The 24,829-nt window shown below is 41.4% G+C and overlaps 1 protein-coding gene across 4 annotated transcripts in view; it reads right to left on the bottom strand.

The window, feature by feature from the left end:
• Positions 1-24,829, bottom strand: part of rock1 (Rho-associated, coiled-coil containing protein kinase 1) — a 287,505-nt gene that overhangs the window by 71,145 nt on the left and 191,531 nt on the right. For all 4 annotated transcript variants that reach the window (XM_068031728.1, XM_068031729.1, XM_068031727.1 and 1 more), the window contains 5 exons: positions 23,381-23,565; positions 19,156-19,225; positions 13,468-13,571; positions 4,790-4,955; positions 4,530-4,623 (listed from right to left, as the gene is read on the bottom strand). In XM_068031728.1, the coding sequence (XP_067887829.1) occupies positions 4,530-4,623; positions 4,790-4,955; positions 13,468-13,571; positions 19,156-19,225; positions 23,381-23,565 (619 nt within the window). The remainder of the gene's footprint in view (positions 1-4,529; positions 4,624-4,789; positions 4,956-13,467; positions 13,572-19,155; positions 19,226-23,380; positions 23,566-24,829) is intronic.

Here is a 24,829-nt window from a genome sequence, read left to right as displayed (position 1 = left end):
GAAACTGCAGGGGATGGGAACAATCGAAATGTGGAGCTTATTCAAGGAGCAGCTACTGCGTGTCCTTGATAAGTATGTACCTGTCAGGCAGGGAGGAAGTTGTCGAGCGAGGGAGCCGTGGTTTACTAAAGAAGTTGAAGCGCTTGTCAAGAGGAAGAAGAAGGCATAAGTTAGGATGAGACGTGAAGGCTCAGTTAGGGCGCTTGAGAGCTACAAGCTAGCCAGGAAGGATCTAAAGGGAGAGCTAAGAAGAGCAAGGAGAGGACACGAGAAGTCATTGGTGGATCGGATCAGGGAAAACCCTAAGGCTTTCTATAGGTATATCAGGAATAAAAGAATGACTAGAGTTAGATTAGGGCCAATCAAGGATAGTAGTGGGAAGTTGTGTGTGGAATCAGAGGAGATAGGGGAAGTGTTAAATGAATATTTTGCGTCAGTATTTACAGTAGAGAAAGAAAATGTTGTTGAGAATACTGAGATTCAGGCTACGAGGCTAGATGGGATTGAGGTTCACAAGGAGGAGGTGTTAGCAATTTTGGAAAGTGTGAAAATAGATAAGTCCCCTGGGCCAGATGGGATTTATCCTAGGATTCTCTGGGAAGCTAGGGAGGAGATTGCAGAGCCTTTGTCCTTGATCTTTATGTCGTCATTGTCGACAGGAATAGTGCCGGAAGACTGGAGGATTGCAAATGTTGTCCCCTTGTTCAAGAAGGGGAGTAGAGACAGCCCTGGTAATTATAGACCTGTGAGCCTCACTTCGGTTGTGGGTAAAATGTTGGAAAAGGTTATAAGAGACAGGATTTATAATCATCTTGAAAAGAATAAGTACATTAGAGATAGTCAGCACGGTTTTGTGACGGGTAGGTCGTGCCTCACAAACCTTATTGAGTTTTTCGAGAAGGTGACCAAACAGGTGGATGAGGGTAAAGCAGTGGATGTGGTGTATATGGATTTCAGTAAGGCGTTTGATAAGGTTCCCCACGGTAGGCTATTGCAGAAAATACGGAAGTATGGGGTTGAAGGTGATTTAGAGCTTTGGATCAGAAATTGGCTAGCTGAAAGAAGACAGAGGGTGGTGGTTGATGGCAAATGTTCATCCTGGAGTTTAGTTACTAGTGGTGTACCGCAAGGATCTGTTTTGGGGCCATTGCTGTTTGTCATTTTTATAAATGACCTGGAAGAGGGTGTAGAAGGGTGGGTTAGTAAATTTGCAGATGACACTAAGGTCGGTGGAGTTGTGGATAGTGCCGAAGGATGTTGTAGGGTGCAGAGAGACATAGATAGGCTGCAGAGCTGGGCTGAGAGATGGCAAATGGAGTTTAAAGCGGAAAAGTGTGAGGTGATTCACTTTGGAAGGAGTAACAGGAATGCAGAGTACTGGGCTAATGGGAAGATTCTTGTTAGTGTAGATGAGCAGAGAGATCTTGGTGTCCAGGTGCATAAATCACTGAAGGTTGCTAACCAGGTTAATAGGGCTGTCAAGAAGGCATATGGTGTGTTAGCTTTTATTAGTAGGGGGATCGAGTTTCGGAGCCACGAGGTCATGCTGCAGCTGTACAAGACTCTGGTGAGACCGCAGCTGGAGTATTGCGTGCAGTTCTGGTCACCGCATTATAGAAAGGATGTGGAAGCTATGGAAAGGGTGCAGAGGAGATTTACTAGGATGTTGCCTGGTATGGAGGGAAGGTCTTACGAGGAAAGGCTGAGGGACTTGAGGTTGTTTTCGTTGGAGAGAAGGAGGAGGAGAGGTGACTTAATAGAGACATATAAGATAATCAGAGGGTTAGATAGGGTGGATAGTGAGCGTCTTTTTCCTCGGATGGTGATGGCAAACACGAGGGGACATAGCTTCAAGTTGAGGGGTGATAGATATAGGACAGATGTGAGAGGTAGTTTCTTTACTCAGAGAGTAGTAAGGGCGTGGAATGCCCTGCCTGCAGCAGTAGTAGATTCGCCAACTTTAAGGGCATTTAAGTGGACATTGGATAGACACATGGATGAAAATGGAATAGTGTAGGTCAGATGGTTTCACAGCTCGGCGCAACATCGAGGGCCGAAGGGCCTGTACTGCGCTGTAATATTCTAATTCTAATTCTAATTCTAATTCTAAAATGGGCCTGTATTCTCTAGAGATGTGAAGAATGAGAGGTGATTTCATTGAAACTACAAAATACTGAAAGGAATAGACAGGGTAAATGCAGGTAAGATGTTTCCCCTGATTGGGGAGTCTAGAACCAGGGGACACAATTGCAAAATAAGGGGGACTGTGATGAGGAGATATTTCTTTACTTAGAGGGTTGTGAATCTTTGGAATTCTCTACCGCAGAGGGCTGTGGAAGCTCAATCATTGAGTATGTTTAAAGCAGACATTGACAGATTTCTAAATACCAATGACATAATGGGATATGGGGATAATGTGAGACAAAGGCATTGAAGTGGATGATCAGCCATGATCGTATTGAATGATGGAGCAGGCTCGATGGGCTGAATGATCTACTCCTGCTCCGATGTTCCTATGTTCGATGTTCCTACGCTGGAGAAATTTGCAAATGACACAAAAATTGGCCGTGTAGTTGATAGTGAAGATGATAGCTGTAGACGCCAGAATGATATCAATGGTTTGGGTGAGTGGGCGGAAAAGTTGTAAATGGAATTCAACCCGGAGAAGTGTAAGGTAATGCATTTGGGAAGGGTAAACAAAGCAAAGTAAACACAGTAAATGGGAGGATATTGAGAGGGGTAGTAGAAGTAACAGAACTTAAGAGTGCATGTCCACAGGTCCTTGAAGGTGGCAGGACAGGTAGATAAAGTGCTGAAGGCGGCATATGGAATGCTTTCCTTTATTGGCCAAGGTATAGAACACAAAAGCAGGGATGTAATGCTGGAATTGTATAAAAAGCTGGTTAGGCCAAGCTGGAGTACTGCGTCCAATTCTTGTCAACACATTACAGAAAGGACATTGTTGCTCAGGAGAGAGTACAGAGGAGATTTACAAGAATGTTGCCAGGGCTTGAAAATTGCAGCTATGAGGAAAGATTGGATAGGCCAAGGTTGTTTTCGATAGAACAGAGGAGGCTGAGGGGTGACTTAATTGAGATGTACAAAATTATGAGGGGCCTAGATAGAACAGACAGGAAGGACCTGTTTCCCCTCGCAGAGAGGTCAATAATCAGGGGGCACAGATTTAAAGTGATTGGCAGAAGGATTAGAGGTAACATGAGGAAAAACTTTTTCACCCAGAGGGTGGTGCGTGCCTGGAATTCACTGCCCGGATCGGTGGTGGAGGCAGAAACCCTCAAATCATTTAAAAGGTACCTGGATCTGCACCTGAAATACTGTAACCTGCAAGGTTACGGGCCAGGTGCTGGAAGGTGGGATTAATTTGGTTGGCTAGTTTTTTCAGCTGGCGCAGACACGATGGGCTGAATGGCCTCTTTCTGTGCTGTAACTTTTCTATTGCTCGACCTCCTAACTCCCCAAAGCCTGTCCACCATCCACATGTCGGGAATGAAATGGAATACTCTCTACTTGCCTGGATGAGTGCAGCTCCAACAACACTCAAGAAGCTCGACACCATCCAAGACAAAGCAGCCTGCTTGATTGGCACCCCATCCACCACCGCTGCACAGTGGCAGCAGTGTGTACCTTCGACAAGACACACTTAAGAACTCACGAAGGCTCCTTGAACAGCATCTTCCAAACCCACCTCAAAGAATAAGGGCAGCACACATGGGAACACCACCACCAACAAATTCCCCTCCAAGTCACACGCCATCCTGACTTGGAAATGTATTCCTGTTCTTTCACTGTCGCTAGGTCAAAATCCTGGAACTCCCTCCCTAACCATGTGGACTGCAGCAGTTCAAGGCAACGTCTCACCACCACGTTCTGAAGGGCAATTAGTGATGGACAACATAAATGCTGGCCTTGCCAGTGACGCACACATCCCAAGAACAAATAAAAGGATCTGTCATCTCCAAATTATTTATTTGGCCAGCATTCAATTTTACAAACATTTTGCTAAAAGTAATCTGTGCTGTCAATTTTGTGATTTACCTTCTCTATAAAAAGACAGACAATACTTAAATGGAAAGTAACCTTGTACAAAGGAAGAAATACTCACGTTGCCAGCTATGTCTGGCCATATTCGTTATTCTCTAACTTTCCCTTTCTTCTCCATATGTACTTCTGGTACCTCACCTAAGTAAATATCATTTATGTGCGAGCTGACAATGAGCACTTGAAGGCTACGGACTATCAGAAAAAATACAGCTGATCCACACTTGTCCTTACCTACATGTGTACACATGAACCTTCCAGCAAGAGCACTAGAAACTCATCAGGAGTGGAAACTGCATTTAACTGTTCAACTCTACAGTCCACGGTCTCTCTATCATTGCCCAGGCTACTACAGCAATATTGTTACTGATCAATTTTAAGCATTGAGCTTTATAACAAGCAATAATTGGCAGAAACAAAATCATCAATTTAAAAGTTATTATAATTATGCGATCAGATATATTCCATACCTTCTCCCATAGCCTTTAGTTTTTCATCAAGCTCTGCTTTTTCCTTAGACAGGTTTTCTACATCTTTGGTCAGGGTTCTATTTGATTCCTCCAGCTAAACATGAATAAACATATGCATATTTTTTATAAAAGAAATAATGTTATGTTAAATATCATTAAAGGTATGAAGACATAATAAAAGACTTAAATATTATTCCTGCTAATACATGCAATAGTTTATACATTATTTGAGTTAGTATGTTGAAAACATCCAAGCTTACTAAGGTAATGGTGCTGTCCTTCTCATTTTGCTCCTGCTTATGTCGTGCTATGACTTTCTTCAGTTCCTGATCAAGTTCATAACACTGATCTTCTGCAATAGCTCGAGCTAACTGCTCAGAATCTGCTTTAGTTATTGTTAGATCCATTTGTGAAGATAATAATTCTCTGGTGGAAGACAGAAAAATTAACAGATATAATGATGCCAGTCTTACAAATATACTGTGTGGAAAATAATATAAATAGTCGTTTAGTAGTCCAGAACTTGAGTATTGCTGAAAATAGAGACATGCTGTTGAAGCTTTTCATCTTGCACTCATCAGGACAATCGCAAGAATAACCAATGTAAGGGAAAACAACAACCTATACTGCATGAGAAGAGAGTGCTGATTGGTTGGCAAGTGAACTCTGATTGGTAGAGGCATTGCCATGGAGAATTATTCAGAAAAGAATATAGTAATATTGTTTGTAGGACAAACATTATGCCCTAGAAGTTGGATCAGATTGACTTGGGGCAATGAAGGTGGGGGGTGGTGGCTGCAATCAGTGGCCAGCAGCAGCCCAGCTCCTGGTTCCTCAAAACACAAAAATATTCAACTTACCTTTTGGGTGGCAGCCTCTAAAATTTCCTTTACAGTTTGGCTGCTGAGCACCTATAGAATCAGCATGCACAGCACATACTGCATTAATTTGAAGACCAATTTGGGAAAGGGTTCTGAAACAGGAATTCAGCCCATTGCATTTGCAAAATTGGAGGGGCCCCAACACCAGTTTTGATCACTCGTCCTGGATGCCGACTGAGTAGCCCGAACCGATATGATAGGTGGCTAGGTGGCGCACTCGCAAAGGAGAAAGAATGTGTGCACAGCACCTGCTATATTGGACCCTTAGGCATCTGTCTGATTCTTGAAAAATGGACGCAGCACCACTGAATTTCTAAGAATTTCTAGAACTCTGAATGAGGACTATTAAAGGACAAGAAAAGTCTAGGAGAAGTGCATTATTTAGAAAACGTTCACTATCTCTATCAAAAAAAATTGAGTTTGTTACTCCCCTTGGTAGCTGAGCCAATAACAAGGGAAGCCTGTGTACATCCCCGGATAGTTGTCTTTAAACCGTACTGTAGCACAGTGCTGACCAAAAAGTGGGACAGTGCAGGTTCAGTCATGCTGAAGTCAAGTGGAAAAAAAATAACATTTCAACAGTCTTTGCTTAGCAGAAATGCTTCCAAGTGGCCAATAAAGAGAAAGAATAGTTGAGACATGAGAGTAGGTTGCGCACAGAAGAAAACTGGGGAGACAGGATTTTGCAAAGTTTTTATAAAAAAAAGCAAATTGACTGTATATCTGATAGATTTTAGTGTCAATATTTCTCACAATGATAATCATAAATCTCTGGAGCCAACCACAAGACAAAGCAGATCAAAGTAACACAAAGCTATTTCTTTCATCTCCATAATGTTTTGGTGCATTGTGTTGCAACATTGCGTAATTCATATAGACTGCGCTTAATCCCCACATCTTGAATTGGTAATTCTGTTTCAGCGAAGGACAGTAATCTATGGTAAACTTTGCCTATTTAATACAAAGTTTGAAAATACCACACAACGTCGCCCCTGTCCCTCCTTCCTTCAAAAAAGATCAATGCGAAAGTGCACCAGCTAGTGTGATACTAAGCAACATACAGTCAAGTCCCAGCTTCAGTGACTTGTCTGTGCTAATACAGCCAGGCAGGAACAAAACACACAATTAACCACAGCATTCCACTCGTCAAAATGAGTGACTTGTGGAGTGACTTTGTGTAGCTGATGGAGAATAATCAGTGAATAAAACATCAGATGCTAGCTGTGGCCATCTGCTTGCACACTGGTTGAGGTATTGGAGTGGGTTTCACAATTGCAGTCCAGGTTCAGAGATAATGAAAAGCCACTTGGGAAAGGAATGAATGGGTTTTGGCTGCAGTAAATCTGAACTTATGTTAAGCTGCAACTTTCAGGAGAGGAGAAAAGTGAACAGTGAGTGAAGGAACTCGTTGGGGGTGGGGAGGAGAAAGAGTGAGGAAAGACACAATAGGCAAATCTTTGAGACTTTTGAAAATAGGAAAAGACATAGCAAGACTAAGTGGTTTAGGGAGAAAATTTCTGAGGGTAAGGCTGTACTGGCTGAAAGACTGGGCTCCAGTGGTGGAGCAGGGAGGTGGCGACTAAGCAGCAAATAAAATTCAGAAGAATGGAGGATCACAGAATCGTTACAGGATGTGGGTCAAGAGGAGATTCCTCAAGTAGGTTGGGGTAAGATCACAGCTAGACTTGAAAACAAGATCTGGAAATCTGCAAAGGGATTGGAGTACAGGAATAAAGAAGTCTTACTACAATGGTACAGGGCTTTGGTGAAACCACACCTGGAATACTGCGTGCAGTTTTGGTCTCCACATTTAAGAAAAGATATACTTGCACTGGAGGCAGTGCAGCGAAAATTTACTAAATAGGTCCCTGGGATGAGGGGGTTGTCCTATGATGAGAGGCTGAGTAAATTGGGATTTAGAAGAATGAGAGGTGATCTAACTGAGACATACAAGATTCTGAAAGGGCTTGATAGGGTAGAAGCTGAGAGATTGTTCCCGCTGGTCAGGGAATCTAGAACGCGGGGACACAGTCTCAAGATAGGGGCCAATCATTCAGGACAGAGATGAGGAGAAATTACTACACTCAAAGGGTTGTGAATCTTTGGAATTCTCTACCTCAGAGTGTTGTGGATGCTCCATCATTTAAGACTGGGATAGATAGATTTTTGGTTTCACAGGGAATCAAGGGACATGGGAGCTGGCAGGAAAGTGGAATTGAAGCCCAAGATCAGCCATGATTGTATTGAATGGCAGAGCAGGCTCAATGGGCCAAATGGTCTAGTTCTGCTCCTATTTCTTGTGTACTTGTGAAATCAACTACAACAAAAGGAGCCAATGGGGTTTTCTGAATATGGGTGATTGGGTGCATGACATTGTATAGGAGAGGGCACAGGCTGCAAACTTCTCATTTAATAAAGTGTGAGAATGCTGGAGGGAGAGCATTGAAGCAAACAATCCATGGCATGTTGAAGATGTGGATAAGGGTTTCGCAGCAGTTAGAATGGGCTAAGAATATAATGCCAAGTTCCAGAGGTGGAAGATGACAATTTTGCTCTCAGAATGGATGTGGGGTTGGAAGCTCAGTTCATGGTCAAAGAGAATGCCCAGTCTCATGATCACAGGTCTCAGCCTGAGTGAGTAACCCAGGCATCAGCAATATCAGTAGATGTTGCAAGAGCCAAACAGATATCCTTAGTACAAAAGCAAAATACTGCAGATGCTGGAAATCTGAAATAAAAACAGAAAATGCTGGAAATACTCAATAAGTCAGGCAGCATCTTTGGAGTGAGAAAAAAAGTGAATGTTTCAGGTCAATGACCTCTCATCAGAATTTTCTATCTTCAGTATAGTCAACATTAAAATACAGGAAGCTATGACTCAACTAAGACTCTAGGTGAAACAGGCAGTTGTGCAGTACTGCAACAGCAATGGAGTGATGAAGAAAGGCAGATGCAAGTATCATCACTGTCCATGTGGAAGCTGACCCAATGCTTGTGGATAATAGCAACAAGTGATAGTATATAGAATGGTTACTAGGAGGCAAACAAGGAAAAAAGCCTTGGGGCACATGAAAACATGAGTAGGTGGGCATGGAAGCTGAAACTATTTGAGGAAACTTAGAAATTGCAGTGCACCATGTATGAGTGCAACCAGAAAAGCACATCATGAATAAAAACTAACGTTAACTTAAAATGAAAAACAGCATGAGCTGATAAACTGCCAGACAGAAAAAGAGTTCAAAGGAGAAGGCCCCACATGATAGAAGATTGTCGTTGGAAACTGGAAGCATTTGCAAAACCACTGAAATCAGGACATGTCTGGGCAGAATGAGCGAGACGTTAGGAGTTGCACCTGGTCTGACATCGTCAGGAAATAAAGTGACAGAAGACCAAGCAGACAAGCGCAATAACCAGTGAGATCTAGTTAACAGTGAGTTATTGGCCAAAACTGGGCCTCTGCTAACTTTTACCCATGTCCCAACCAACAAAAGCACCATAAAAATTTAGTCATCAAAGCAGGACAAACACTGCAGTCAATAGAGCCTGATGTAGTTTGTCTAAAGAAAGGATGTCCAAGAAGAAGAACCTCAAATGCCACAGAAACTGATTATTCCAGCACCTTGAGGTTTGAAGCATTGGTTTAAAGTTGTACATATTGCTTGATGCTTGTGTGAACTGTTGAATCAATAAGCCTAACTTTCAATGAAACTGAAGTATTGTATAGTATGGTTTTCTTTGACTGTTTATCGTCGGGGTCCACAAATCACTGGAAAACCTGCTTTCATACAGAATTTAGTGCCAAACGATGACCTGATGTTGTCATGCAATGAACATCTCATCCAGTGATAAACAGATAAAGGGTTTATGGCTGGAAACATAATGTATTAAAATAGAAGTAGCAATACAAAAATACATAGAAAAGTTACCAAGGTGAGAGGAATGCTATCCGACAGGACCATAAAATAGATGCCTTTTGTACTATGATAGCTGGTTATGTATATTGGAAGAACAGTATGCTAAACATACGAACATACGAATTAGGAGTAGAAGTAGGCCACTCGGCCCTACAAGCCTGCTCTGCCATTCAATAAGTTAATCGCTGAACTGATTATTCCACATTTTCACCTGCCCCTGATAACCTTCCACCCCCTTGCTTATCAAAAATCTATCTACCTCTACCTTAAAAACTTTCAAAGACTCTGCTTCCACCATCTTTTGAGGAAGAGAATTCCAAAGACTCACGACCCTCAGAGAAAAAATTTCTCCTCATCTGTCTTAAATGGGAGACCCCTTATTTTTAAACAGTATCCCCTAGTTCTAGATTCTCATCCTTTCCACATCTGCCCTGTCAAGACCCCTCAGGAGTTATATGTTTCAATCAAGTCGCCTCTTACTCTTCTAAATTCCAGCGGATATAAGCCTAGCCTGTCCGATCTTTCCTTGTAAAACAGCCCGCCCATTCCAGGTATTAGTCGAGTAAACGTTCTCTGTACTGCCTCCAACGCATTTACATCCTTCCTTAAATAAGGAGACCAGTACTGTAGACAGTACTCCAGATGTGGTATCACCAATGCTCTGTACAGCTGAAGCATGACCTCCCTACTTTTGTATTCAATTCCCCTCGCGATAAACGATAACATTCTATTAGCTTTCCTAATTACGTGCTGCACCTGCATACTAACCCTTTGCGATTCATGCACTAGGAAACCTAGATCCCTCTGCATCTCAGACCATTTAGATAATATGCGTCTTTTTTATTCTTCCTGCCAAAGTGGACAATTTCCCACTTTCCCACATTATACTCCATTTGCCAGGTCTTTGCCCACTCACTTAACCTATCTATATCCCTTTGCAGCTCCATTACGTCCTTTTCACAAGTTACTTTGCTACCTATCTTTGTGTCATCAGCAAATTTAGCAACCGTTCCTTCGGTTCCTTCATCCAAGTCATTTATATAAATTGTAAAAAGTTGAGACCCCAGCACAGATCCCTGTGACACACCACTCATTACATCTTGCCAACCAGAAAATGACCCATTTATGCCTACTCTCTGTTTCCTGTTAGCTAGCCAATCTTCTATCCATGCCAATATGTTACCCCCTACACCATCAGCTTTTATTTTCTGCACTAACCTTTGATGTGGCACCTTATCAAATGCCTTCTGGAAATCTAAGTACAATACATCCACTGGTTCCACTTTATCTACAGCACATGTAACTCCCTCAAAGAACTCCAATAAATTGGTTAAACATGATTTCCATTTCAAAAAACCATGTTGACTCTGCCTGATTACGTTGAATTTTTCTAAATGCCCTGCTATACTGTCTTTAATAATAGCTTCTAACACTTTCCCTTAGCCCAAGTTAACTGGCTTGTAGTTTCCTGCATTCAGTCTCTCTCCCTTTTTGAATAAAGGAGTTACATTCACTATTTTCCAATCTAACGGAATCTAGGGAATTTTGGAAAATTAAAACTAACGCGTCAACTATCTCACTAGCCATTTCTTTTAACACCCTAGGATGATGTCCATCAGGACCTGGGGACTTGTCAGCCCGCAGCTCCAACAATTTGTTCAGTACCACTTCCCTGGTGATTGTAATTTTCTTGAGTTCCTCCATTTCCTGACTTGCAGCTAATATTGGGATGTTACTTGTAGCCTCAATAGTGAAGACTGTTGCAAAATATCTGTTCAATTCATCTGCCATCTTGTTATTATCCATTATTAATTCCCCAGACTCACTTTCTATTGGACCAATGCTCACTTTGTTAACTCTTTTCTTTTTTAAATATCTATCGAAGCTCTTACTATCTGTCTTCATATTTCTAGCTAGCTTTCTCTCGTACTCTACTTTTACTTTCCTTATCAATCTTTTAGTCATTCTTTGCTGTTTTTTATATTCTGTCCAATCTTGTGACCTGCCTCCCATCTTGGCGCAATTACAGGCTTTTTCTTTAAGTTTGATACCATCTTTAACTGTTTTAGTTAACCACGGATGGTGGTTCCCACCCTTGGAATTTTTCTTTCTCGTTGAAATGTATCTGTTCCGTGTATTCTGAAATATCCCCTTAAATGTCTGCCACTGCATCTCTATGACCTATCCCTTAACCTGATTTGCCAGTTCACTTTAGCTAGTTCTGCTTTCATGCCCTCATAATTGCCCTTATTAAAGTTTAAAATACTAGTCTTGGACCCATTCTTCTCTCCCTCAAACTGAATGTAAAATTCAATCATATTATAATTGCTGCTACCTAGGGCGCCTTAATTATGAGGTCATTAATCAATACCAGGTCGAGAATAGTCTGCTCTCTGGTTGGCTCCAGAATGTATTGTTCCAAGAAATTATCCTGAAAACATTGTATGTACTCCTCATCTAGGCTACCTTTGCCCATCTGATTTTTACAGTCTAGATGTAGGTTAAAATTCCCCATAATTATCGCTGTACCTTTCTGACAAGCTACCATTATTTCTTCCTTTATACCCAGCCCTCCAGTGTGATGAATGTTAGGTGGTCTGCACACCGCTCCCACAAGTGACTTCTTGCCTTTATGATTTCTCTTCGCTACCCAAACTGCTACTTTCCAGTCTGCAGGAACCTTTCCAGAATCTATAAAATTTTGAAAGATAACCACATCCACTATCTCTATAGCCACCTCCTTCAACACTCTGGGATCTAGCTCATCTGGTCCAGGGGATTTATCAACCTTCTATCCAGTTAATCTTTTTGGAATACTGCCTCTTTATTAATACTAATTTCTTTCAGTTCCTCATTTTCACAAGTCCCTTGGTTCCCTAGTATTTCTAGGAGATTTTCTGTATCTTCCTCCATGAAGACAGACACTAAGTAATTGTTCAGTTTCTCCGCCATTTCCCTATTCTCCATTATAAATTATCCTGTCACCACTTGTAATCGACTCACATTTGTCCTTTCTAACCTTTTAATTTTCACATACCTAAAGAAGCTTTTACAGTCCACCTTTATGTTTCTTGCTAGCTTGCTTTCATCTCTTTTCCCTTTCATTATCAGTTTTTGGTCATCCTTTTCTGGATTCTAAATTGCTCCCAGCACTTTTTCTGGTTCCAGGGATAGGGGATTTTAGTTACAAGATTAGGTTGGAAAAGCTGTGGTATTTCCCCCTGGAGCAAAGGAGATTGAGAGGACATTTGTTAGAGGTATAAATGATTATGACAGGCTTAGATAAGTTGGACAAGGAACAACTGTTCCCATTAACTGATGGAACAAGGACGAGGGGACACAGAATGAATGTTTTGGGCAAGAGATGCAGGGGGAATATGAGGAAGAATTTTTTTTCTATAGCGAGTAGTAATGACCTGGAACGAGGGTGGTGAAAGTGGAGACAATCAATGGTTACAAAAGGAAATTGGATGGGCAGTTGAGGAAATAAATTTGCAGGGCTCTGGGGATCAAGCAGGGGAGTGGGACTGACTGGACTGCTCTGTGGAGAGCCAGCATGGACTCAATGACCTAAATGACTCTATGACTTGAAGCTTTTGGTAACCTGTCCTAATAACTCCTTATGTGGCTCACTGTCAAATTTTATTTGTTTTTTGCTCTTGTGAAGCACCTTGGGACATTTATTGACATTAATGCAAGTTATTATAGGCAATAAAGACTCGCTAAATCAGCTGGTTATATCATTCGAAAACAATGAACCCACCAGCTTCCCAACATCCAGCTAATTCTTAACTGAGTACCAGTACCCTGGCCTCAAAGCTGAGACCAATTTTATCACGTCTTGGTACTTAGGCTTGATACCTCAGGCTTTACATGGTAATTTAAATTTGGCTCTTTACTACTGTCATACTCTGTGCTATTGGTTTGAGTGAGCTATACAGAAATACCCCAGATTGTTCCCTTGTGTTGTATCCTGTAGACCAATACCATTTAAATATATAATTCATTCAATAAGTAAAAAACAAATTTATAGGATTATGTAAAATATAAGTTAGGCAATATGTATGTGTTACATCTGATAATGCAATATATCAGCACCAGTCATTCTTTGAAAAATACAGTTTGTAACATCAAGTTTTCTACCTTTCACTGACAAGGTCCTGCATCCTCTTCTGAAGGTCACCATTTAGTCTATTCTTCTCCTCATTTTCTTCTTTCAGCTCCTTAACCTGAGTCTTATACAGAGTCTGTGAACAAATCCAACGATTGTTTAAAATACTTCTTGTTGGAAAACAAAAGAATAAATCAAGAGGATAATTTCCCACAAAAAACCTGTACGTAAAATTCACCCTGCAATGTCTAAACATGAAAGTGCTATAATGCAATTAAGCAAATAAATAAAACTTAGAACAAGAAAAGGTCATTTTACCTATTAAGCTTATTCCTTTCAGACTTTGTGCAATGATGCCGCAGAGGATATTTCATCATTTAAACCTAGATAAAAGTGAGGCATATGGAACTGGAGAGAAACTGTTACAATGCTAGGAAATTGACTCGGAGATCACATCATAGGTGTTGGGATAACAGGGACATCTTGGATCGGTTTTCATCATATTTGGATTTGGGAATAGAGAAGAGTAAAATAAAACAGCAAAACAAAGAGAAAGATAGAAAGAAAACAATTGAAAGAAAAAGATCAAAAGAAAGAGGGGGAAAGAGAGAAAGATATAAGAGCAAAAGAAGAAGGAAAGAACATGCAAAGATGTAGCCCCTTTTAATTACCTCAGGACATTCTAAAGTGCTGTACAGCCATTAAAGTTTTTTTCCCAAGTGTAGTCACTGTTTTAATGGAGGAAACACGAAAGCCAATTTGCACACAATGCCCAATAAACAGCAATGAAAAAATGACCAGATCATCTGTCTTAATGACATTGTTTGAGGGATAAATATTAGTTAGGACACCACGTAAATGGATTGTTTGCTCCGTGTCCATCATCTTTCGTAGATGGAAGGATGCCAACCACCTGTGAAGACTTCATTTGGAGGACTGTGTTCAGTTTTGCACATTTTACTTTAGGAAGCAGATACTGGCTATGAAGGCAATCCAGAAATGATTCAACATGCTGACAGTTGAACTGAAGGAGTTTAGCTATAACGATCGCCTGATTATAATTTGGGTTATACATCCCTAGTGATGCGGAGGTAATCTGAGTGAGAAGTTTAAAACTGAAAAGGAAATTGACAGTGCATGACTCTAGTAGGCAAATCTAGAACAACTGAGTCTCAATTGCCTTTGCTGGGATTTTGTTTCATTTACCTACTACACTGTAGGAAAATAAATTCGCTACATGCAAGTCTTGCTTGAGGCTTAGTTTTAAACCTGTGTCCTCTCACATTCTCGTAAATCAAGTCATGTTTATTTTAGTTGTTAGTGAACGGATACTTGATCACTTGCAAATTAACCAAACCAAAACGTCATAAAGCACTTGAAATTTAATGGTGTGTAGATCACATGATGCATTTGTCCATGAAGTATCGGAGAAGCAGCAGCTACAATAATCTGCATTTATAGTGCAGCTTTAACACTGAAAATGGTTCTAAGCACTTCACAGAGGAGTAGAGGAAAAAAAAGACCCTGAGCCAAAAAGGGAGAGAGGTTGCACAGACTGGTCATAAACACAGTGCAAAAGTTGGGAATTTGGTGAAAATGGAACACTCTGCTAAATAGTGGGTGAGTAGCTTCAAACCGAAATTTAACTTTTGAATTTAACTTAGCACTTTAAAAACTGTCAAAGAAACTGCAAATTAAGTAATACTTAACCGAAACTGCCTATCGGTAAAAGCTAACAGTCAATGAGCTTTAAGTGATTGCTTGAATGGGAGCTAATTATTGTGAGCAGGAAGCTGAGTGAGCTCTTGTAATGTGTAGCTCGAAAAGGTGTATAAAAGTAGAAGTCTATGCTAACGCACAGAGTGGTCATAAATGGAGTGCATCATAAGCAAAGTGTAAAAGTTGAGAATCTGGTGAGAGTGGGAACTCAGTGCAGAGGGGGTAAGGAGGTTCTGCTTTTTGCCTCCAATATTTGTAGTGGTTCCTGTTACAGGCAAGTATTTAATTTAATCTACCTATAACAAACTAGATGATGTGATTAGCTTAAAAAATAAAAACTTGCAGCTAAGTTGTTAATAAACATAAATTTTAAGCAATTAAATCAACAAAACAAGGTTAGATAGGGATGACAGTGCAGCTGGTGTGCCACAACGGCAGCATATGGGAGTTTGTGGAGAGCACTGCGATCCTGGATTATGACAATCCGTCATAATTGTCTGCATCTCAAGGAACCTCAGCTCAGACCTGTTGAGCTGGAGGGGAGTGTAAGAATGGAATGGAATCCTTACAGGAGGCTTGGTGTGAGGTGTATTCAAGGCAGCCATGGGAGACGATGGGCTTATAATAAATATTAGTGGACAGTCTATCCACAGAGATGGAGACAGAGAAGTCGAGGAAGGAAAGGGAAGTGTCGGAGATGGACCATGTAAAGGTGAGAGAAGGGTGGAAATTGGAAGCAAAGTTGAAGAGGTTTTCCAGTTTGCAGCAAGAGCAGGAAGCAGCACCGATACAGTCATCAATGTACCGGAAAAACAGTTGGGGAAGAGGGCCTGACTAGGACTGGAACAAGGAATGTTCGACATATCCCACAAAAAGACAGGCATAGCTAGGACCCATGCGGGTATCCATAGCAACACCTTCTATTTGGAGGAAATGAGTCACGGATGTAGGTGGGAAGAGACTGGACCAAGGGAAGAAAAAAATAAAATCAAGATAGGAGGAAATAAGTTCAGTGGGGCAGGAGAGGTTTGAGTTAATTAAGTATAGCCAGCACGGATTTGTAAAAGGCAGATTATATTCGACCAATTTAATTGAATTTTTTGATGAAGTAACAGAGAAGGTTGACGAAGGGAATACACTGGATGCTGTCTTTATGCATTTTAAGAAAGCATTTGATAAAGTATCACAGAAAAGGATGGTTAGTGAAACGGAGGTTCATGGAATAGGAGGGTCAGTGTCCATTTGGATAAAAAATTGGCTTAAGGACAGAAAACAGCGAGAGAAGCAGTGAGAGAGGAGAGGATTTAAAAAGTGCACCAAAACCTGGTGACTCGAAGAGAAGCAGTGGGAGAGGACAGGATTTAGAGTGCTGGGAGTTTGGTGAGTTGGATGAGGAGAGGAAGAAGGTGCTCCTTTGCTTTTACTAACCTTTTCACCCTGTGGGTTTTGGTTCTTAATCTACTGCAGGAGAAGCAGCTAGCTGTTTGGTGAGCATCTGTTAAGTGGTTAAGGTTCCTATTCCTAAGGTTTACAATAGGACAGGAACTGATGGCAAGGTTAATAAAATATATAAAAAAGGAAAATAAATAATTGAATAAAATAATTAAGTAGTTAATTAAAGCACATTAATTGGCTGCCCCCACCCTTGCCCTCCTATTAAGGATGGAAAGTGGGCTCCCGATGCTGCTGGCCCAATCAGAAGCAGATTGGGACAGTGAAGATGCCTCAACATGGAGATTCCCTCGGAGGCGTTCATTTAAACTACAAAATCTGAGGGACAAAGCTGTTAGTCCCCTTGGAGCGGAGGGGAAACCCATCCCTGTGGATCTTTTGGGCGCGAGTACTGCCTTTCCTGCCCGCAGCCCCCTCATTGAGGCTCCAATGGCCCCTGCCCCCCACTCCTGTGTCTGCTGCAGGGAGGCTGCCTCCATTGAGCTGGCAGCCTCAGCACAGAGCTGGGGACTGCTCAGCTGGCAGTAAAATGCCGGCACGCCCGCAAATTCAGTCCTAATTGGTTCCATAATCAGCTTAATTAATTGCCCACCTCCGTGGTGTGGGCAGTCGTTTGAGGTCCCTGCCCGGTCATGGGAAACTTCCCCAGCGGCGGGAACATGTTGGGGAGTTGTCCCGATACTGCGCCCTTCCAAGCCCGCCATCACAGGACTGGGAAAATTCAGCGCAAGAGTCTGCAAAGGGATGGGCTTAGTGAGTGTGCAAAAGGTGGTAAATGGAGTATAATGTGGGGAAGTGTGAGGTTATTCACTTTAATAGGGAGAATAGGAAAACGAGAATGATTTTTAAATGGTGAGAAACTATTTAATGTTGGTGTTCAAAGGGATGTGGGTGTCCTTGTGCACAAAGCAAACTTGCTGATACATCAAGCAATATGGAAGGCAAATTATCTGTTGGCCTTTATAGTAAGGGGGTTGGAGTCCAAGAGTAAGGAGGTCTTGCTGCAATTATACAGGGCTTTGATGAGTACACCTCGGAGTACTGGTCTCCATCCCTCAGGAGGGGCATACATGCCTTAGTGGGGGTGCAATAAAGGTTCATTAGATTGATTGCTGGGATGCTGTTCTATGAGGAGAGATTGAGTAGAATGGACCTATACTCTCTATTTAGATGAATGAGAGGTGATCCATTGAGGCATATAAGATTCTGAGGGGGCTGGACAGGGTGGATGCTGAGAAGTTGTTTTCCCTGGCTGGAGAGTCTAGAACAAGGGGCCAAGTCCCAGGATAAGGGATCCGCCTTTTAGGACTGAGATGAGGGGAGATTTCTTCATTCTGAGCGTTATGAATTTTTGGAAATCTCTACCCCAGAGGTCTGTGAATGCTCAGTTGTTGACTATATTTAACGATGATTAGAATGGGCGGTTAGTTTTCTCAGCCGGCGCAGACACGATGGCCTGAATGGCCTCTTTCTGTGCCATACTTTTTCTATGGTTCTATGCGTTAGATAGAGTTTTGAACTCTAGGGTATCAAGGGATACGGAGATTGGGGAGGAAAGTGGAATTGAGTTCGAAGATTAGCCATGATCTTACTGAATGACGGACAGGATTTAGGGTCCATATGGCCTACTCCTGCTCCTATTTATGTTCTTATTATAAATGGTGACCAAAAATTTGGTCAAAGGAATTGAAGGCAGAGCACACAAGATGCACCACACGAAGGCAAAGTATGGGAGAAGCTGGTGGTTGACTGGAGAATGCCTCAGAGATGATGAGCAAGGTCTAATAAATATATGGGCAGCAAAGGTTTGGATGAGCTGAAGTTTATGGAGCACTCATAATGAGTGACCCCTCAAACTTGGCACACATTTCCATTTAATTTCCAAGGGAAGACTGCAAAACTTGTATATCAGTGCTCTGCTCTCAAATGTCATTCAGCATCCTAAAATGGGAAATAGTAGTTAGCTATCATGATGGGAAGGCTAGCCATGATATCCACAGTATTTCAACTTATTACAAAAAATATAGGCAGTAGAATTGTTTGCATCGATGAACAAGATTAAGGGCTTACCAAGGGATATTTCTTTTTGCTGCACTTACAAGCATACTGCACACCTGCTCGTGGTACTACTGAGCTTTTAGGAGACAGTACCAAAACAGTTTGCTGGTGGTATTACAACCATGGTACAAAACAATGCAAAACCATTACTTTTTTTCATCTGATTTTTCAGATAAATTTGGAAATACTTAAAGCAGGTACAATGCAACAAGATGTGTGGAGATCTATAGTCTGCAATGATAACTGGCATTGCTATTTAAGAAGATTGTCTGACTAAATCTTTGAGAGGTTTTTTCAGGAATGTTGCATGTGTAAGAACAAAAGGTATGCATGAGAAAAGGCCATTGAGACTACAGTGTGAAACAAATTTGAATCTGAGAGCAGGATGTAGTTATTAAGATCAATTCTAGGCCCCAGAAGTCATGCGCTGCTTTAGGTACTTTTTATTGTATTCAAAGTTAACTCCTTGAAAATCAAAGTATTACACTTACTGAAAAATACTGCTCTGCCTCAAGCTGGTCCTGGAGCTCCCGCATTTGACCTTCATTTCCTCGATACTGCCTTAAGAAATCAAAATGGGGCATTATCAGAAAGTGATGTAACCAGCTATAAATTAAAGCTACATTATTTGACAAGCATATCTAGCAGCAATGTTATGAGATACACAACTGTTAACAAATCCATTTTAAGCAATTTCTTATTCTCTTAGAAAAACAAATTATGGCACTGGAATAAATGACTTAAAGCTGATCTTTTATTTCTGTTCAGTTAGGTGTCTAACATGTGTGGGAACCCTTCACTGTGTTTTAAGGGTCTCCAAATCATGCTACTAATGAATCCACACCCACCTATAGGGTTTCTGTTTGACCAAATGGAGGTCAAACTCTCTTGGCATAGGGACACATTCCACTAACCCAAGTCAAGTGCAGGTTAACAGAGTTTAGCCAGATAAAAACAGCTTGACAGAGCTGCCTCCCACTACTTATCCAGCTAGGATATTAGCTTACATTGATACTGGAATTAAATAAGAAGAATTCCAGATCCCAGCAATAACCCGAGATGGCCTGACAATCAACAGGGCTCTGGAGTTCTGCAAATTTGTCTGATTCAGCTATTGGATTACCGAGGCTGCCATAAACTGCTGACTTGGTTCCAAGACACCATTGCCAAGCATGCCATCTTGGAGCCACCTCCACTATCATGAGATTTGAATCATCTCCTTCCTCACCCTACCCTTCACTCCTACCCAAAGAGGAAAGTAACTACTCAAAGCCAATTATACATGGAAAAATGATAGGCACAGGCAGAATAGCAGAGCAGAGGGACCTGGGGGTATATGTGCCTAAGTCATTGAAGGTGGCAGGACAGGTTGAGAGAGCATTTAATAAAGCATACAGTATCCCGGGCTTTATTATTACGGGCATAGAGTACAAGAGGAAGGAGGTTATGTTAAACTTGTATAAGGAAACTAGTTTGGCCTCAGTTGGAGAACTGCGTCCAGTTTTGGGCGCCGCACTTTAGGGAAGATGTGAAGGCACTGGAGAGAGTGCAGAAAAGATTCATGAGAATGGTTCCAGGGATGAGGAACATCAATTATGAAGACAGACTGGAGACGTTGGGACTGTTTTCCTTAGAGAAGAGAAGGCTGAGAGGAGATTTGATAGAGGTATTCAAAATCATGAGGGGTCCGGACAGAGTGGATCGGGAAAAACTGTTCCCACTTGGGAAAGGATCAAGAATGAAAGGGCACAGATTTAAAGTGATTGGCAAAAGAAGAAAAAGCGACATGAGGAAAAAATTCTTAGCGCAGCGAGTGGTTAGGAGTGTGGTGGAGGCAGGTTCTATCGAGGCATTCTAAAGGGAATTAGACTGTTATCTGAAAAGGAAGAATGTGCAGTGTTACGGGGACAAGGTGGGGGAATGGGCATTAGGTGAATTGCTCATTTGGAGAGCCGATGCAGACACGATGGGCCGAATGGCCTCCTTTTGCGCAATAACAATTCTGTGATTCTGTAATAGTTCAGACTGGAAAGGGTTGACAGAAATACAGGAATCCATATAAGTTTCCAAAGCTTTAAGTGTCAGCTTGGGTCAGTAGCAGGACTCACGGCCCTAAATCAGAATATTACGAGTTCAAGTGCATAATCTAGAGTCATAGAGAGATACAGCACTGAAACAGGCCCTTCGGCCCACCGAGTCTGTGCCGACCATCAACCACTCATTTATACTAATCCTACAATCATCCCATATTCCTACCACATCCCCACCTTCCCTCAATTCTCCTACCACCGACCTACACCAGGGGTAATTTACAATGGCCAATTTACCTATCAACCTGCAAGTCTTTGGCTGTGGGAGGAAACCGGAGCACCCAGCGGAAACCCATGCGGTCACAGGGAGAACTTGCAAACTCCCACAGGCAGTACCCAGAACCGAACCCGGGTCGCTGGAGCTGTGAGGCTGCGGTGCTAACCACTGCGCCGCCCACCTAAGATGACATTTTGATACAATACTGAGAGAATATTGCATTGGTCAGACGGGTGTAAACAATCCTATGGCACTACTCAAAAGAGAGCAGGGAGTTCTAGAATTCCATGTGCCCCTGTTAACATTTAATCTTCAAACAACATTACTAAAAAATATTCAGTTCATCAGACCGTATTGTGTGAAATTGCCTGCTACATTTGTTTGCAAAACTACAGCGACTACACGTCATAAGTAATTAACTGTGAGCTGCTTGTTGATACCATGAAGTTATGAAAGGCACTATAAAAAGCAACTTTTTCTTTGATGTGGCAGAAAGAAGTTGCACTTCTATAGTGCCTTTCATGATCTCAGGACGTCCCAAAACACTTTACAGCCAATGGAGTACTTATGAAAATAGTTACTGCAGTAATGTAGGAGATCTGGCAGGCAATTTGTGCTCAGACAGGTACTACAAATAGCAATGTGATAATGACCAGATAACCTGTTCTTTAAGCAGTGTTGTTTGAGGGATAAATATTACCCAGGACACTAGGGAGAACACCCCTGCTCTTCTTTGAAATATTATCATGGTATCTTTTATGTCCACCTGAGAGTTATAAAGGTTTTTATATTAACTACAGTTAACATTTAACAATGCCGGAGATTAATTATTTAAAATAACAGTTGCATAAAATATCCATTGCTTCAGGGACACAGCATGCAGAGGCAGCTGTTTGGACTACTTTCGTTTTAATCTGTACTCACAGACCACAGGGAGAAAAAAAAAAACGGACTCTTCAGTGAATAACTGGTATAAAGGAACTTAAGCACAAGGTTCAACAATATTAGTACACAATACATATATTCTCAAAAGTAAGCATTACTGGCAATAGTAGACAGTTTGCAGGCTATACATCTTCTAACCCACCTACATATTAGCAAATAGCACAATATGAAGAAATTGTTGCCACTACAGCTTTAATTAATCTGGTTAAATTCACCAGATTTTTTCCTAAAAGATATCTCTGATCTTCCTTACCTTAGCCTCACTGCAGCTGATAGTGTGAGGTGCTTGGTCTTGTTCCCTATACCTTGCCAATACAAGTCTTAACCAGCAACCAAGAGGTAAACAGTGGCTCAGAGGGAAACCCCATCTGATTTTCCTTTGCCAGGGTAATGCTTACCATCTCCCAGGGCAGTCTAGCCGAGATTGGGAACTTTGCAAAGAAAGGACTTAAACCTGCAACTCTCTTCTTCCTAATGCTGCTGGCCATCAAGTCCAAAATTTAACAAAGGAATCAAATAACTGACCTATGAAAGATCATTTGGGCTGGGAGCGGGTGGCAGCACCACCACGGACAGGACGGGCATTTTATGGCAGAAGGCAAGGAAAAATTGGAAGGATAATTCAACTGGGAACTGTCCATTGTACCAATCATGGAAATAATACATAGACCCAGAACTATCAGGATAATTTGCTCTGTACATTTTTAGGAGGCATTATACAATAAGTTATTCTGTATTTTTTAAAAACAAAGTGAGAAATTAAGACTGGCCATTAATGGCAGATAAAAGAGAGAACTACGGAACCATTTTCCCAAGTAATTAAAATTAGTAAGATTTAATGTTGGATAAAATTTGCAACTGAGGTCATGAAAGGTAAATGGTTCATCTGAAAATGATGTGGCTTGAAGTATTACTGAGATGGTATTCTTTCCTATACCTTGGTATTTAAAATGAACTGCAAAAAATCTGTTAGTGCACAATGGAATTTTTCACAATGCATTTTTGCAAGTTGCATTTTTTTTCTTCACCAAAGGTTGCTGGAACATGCTCTATCTGAGGTGTGGGCGAATCTCCCATATGGGCCAACTTCAGATTTTCTACTCCCAGTAGAAAAGCACCTGACCTCCTCCCCACGAATCCCGAATGCAATGAGACAATTAACTCATTGTAATGTGAATCTTTGGTGCAAAACTACCACACCACAAGTGTATTTCAACATGCCATCCTCATTATTAAATGTATTAATCTTCAAATTTTATCAGTAATTTTTGAAATCAGATGCAATATTAGTCCACATTCTAGTTAATATTCACTGAATAATGCTGAATAATCCTCAACTTAACATGCACTACTTCCTAATAATTTTACACTAAGCATTTTTCTAAGATTAATACAGAGTGTCCCAATACAGTACTTTTAAAATAGATTTTACACAGTGTTTATATTCCAAGCAGAAATAAATACTTTGAGAGTTGTGCTAGCTGGAATTCTAGCGACCGCTTGGACTCCAGCAATGAATTGATCTCTTGTTTCAGCTGCTTTTCTGAACCTTTCAAATTGTCTGCTTCCAATGACTGTGCCTTTAGTTCACTATTTGTCATTTCTCGTTTATTCATCTCTTGATCCAGCTGCAGTGCCAGATTCTTCACCTGTGTAATTAAGAACATTGATGACCATTTCTTAATGTAAGGAGGAAACAAATTAACTGCATTTAAGAAGTGCCTGATCACACCTGTCAGGATGCCCCAAAGTGTTTCACATTGAAGGATTTAATTTTTTTGAAGTGCAATCATTGTCTTACAGGTAAACATGGCAGCCAATCTATGCACAGCAAATGAGACAGACACTGATGGAATGCTTGGTGATTCCCAGAGGAAGTAGACAAATCATCCCAAGTTATTCACACGTCCATCCTGACTATTTTTTTGAGGACTTGCATTAGCAAGGGCCTAGGAGCAAGATGGCCAAAGGTCTTGTGTGACCTCAACCGAGATGCTGAGTTTAGTTCCAGTTAAAAACCAAGTGGAAATGGTTTACACAGATAATAACAAAAGTGATGAGCATACACTGCAGGACCAGAAAAGAGAAAGTAAGTTAACATTTCAGCTAAAGACCCTCCATCAAGAGCCTTGCATGACAGGTTTTTGCTTGAAATGTTAATCAACAAAAGTAGGGAGGTCATGCTTCAGCTATACAGGACATTGGTGAGACCACATCTGGAGTACTGTCTACAGTACTGGTCTCCTTATTTAAGGAAGGATGTAAATGCGTTGGAGGCAGTACAGAGAAGGTTTACTAGACTAATACCTGGAATGAGTGGGCTGTCTTATGAGGAAAGATCGGACAGGCTAGGCATGTATCCACTGGAATTTAGAAGAGTAAGAGGCAACTTGATTGAAACATACAAGATCCTGAGGAGTCTTGACAGGTGGATTGGAAAGGATGTTTCCCCTAGTGGGAGAATCTAGAACTAGGGGTCATTGTTTAAAAATAAGAAGTCGCCCATTTAAGACAGAGCTGAGCAGAAATTTTTTCTTTCAGAGGGTCGTGAGTCTTTGGAATTCTCTTCTTCAAAAGGCAGTGGAAGCAGAGTCTTTGAATATTTTTTAGGCAGAGGTAGATAGATTCTTGATAAGCAAGGGGGAGGAAGGTTATCGGGGGTAGGTGGAAATGTGGAGTAATCAGTTCAGCCATGAACTTACTGAATGGCGGAGCAGGCTCGAGGGGTCGAGTGGCCTACTCCTGCTCCTGATTCGTATGTTCGTATGCTCTCTTTTTAGATGCTTACGCACCTGGAGTGTACATCCAGTCTTTGTAGTTTCTTTTTTATAAAAATAATACAGCAATGTTTTAGGCAGAAGATCGCTGGCCCATCTACCCTTCTAAGCATCCCTTCAGTTTTGTTACCATGAT

Source organism: Heterodontus francisci, chromosome 5 (genome assembly GCF_036365525.1).
Source record: "Heterodontus francisci isolate sHetFra1 chromosome 5, sHetFra1.hap1, whole genome shotgun sequence".
NCBI lineage: Eukaryota > Metazoa > Chordata > Chondrichthyes > Heterodontiformes > Heterodontidae > Heterodontus > Heterodontus francisci.
This window is presented reverse-complemented; position numbering and strand designations above follow the sequence as displayed.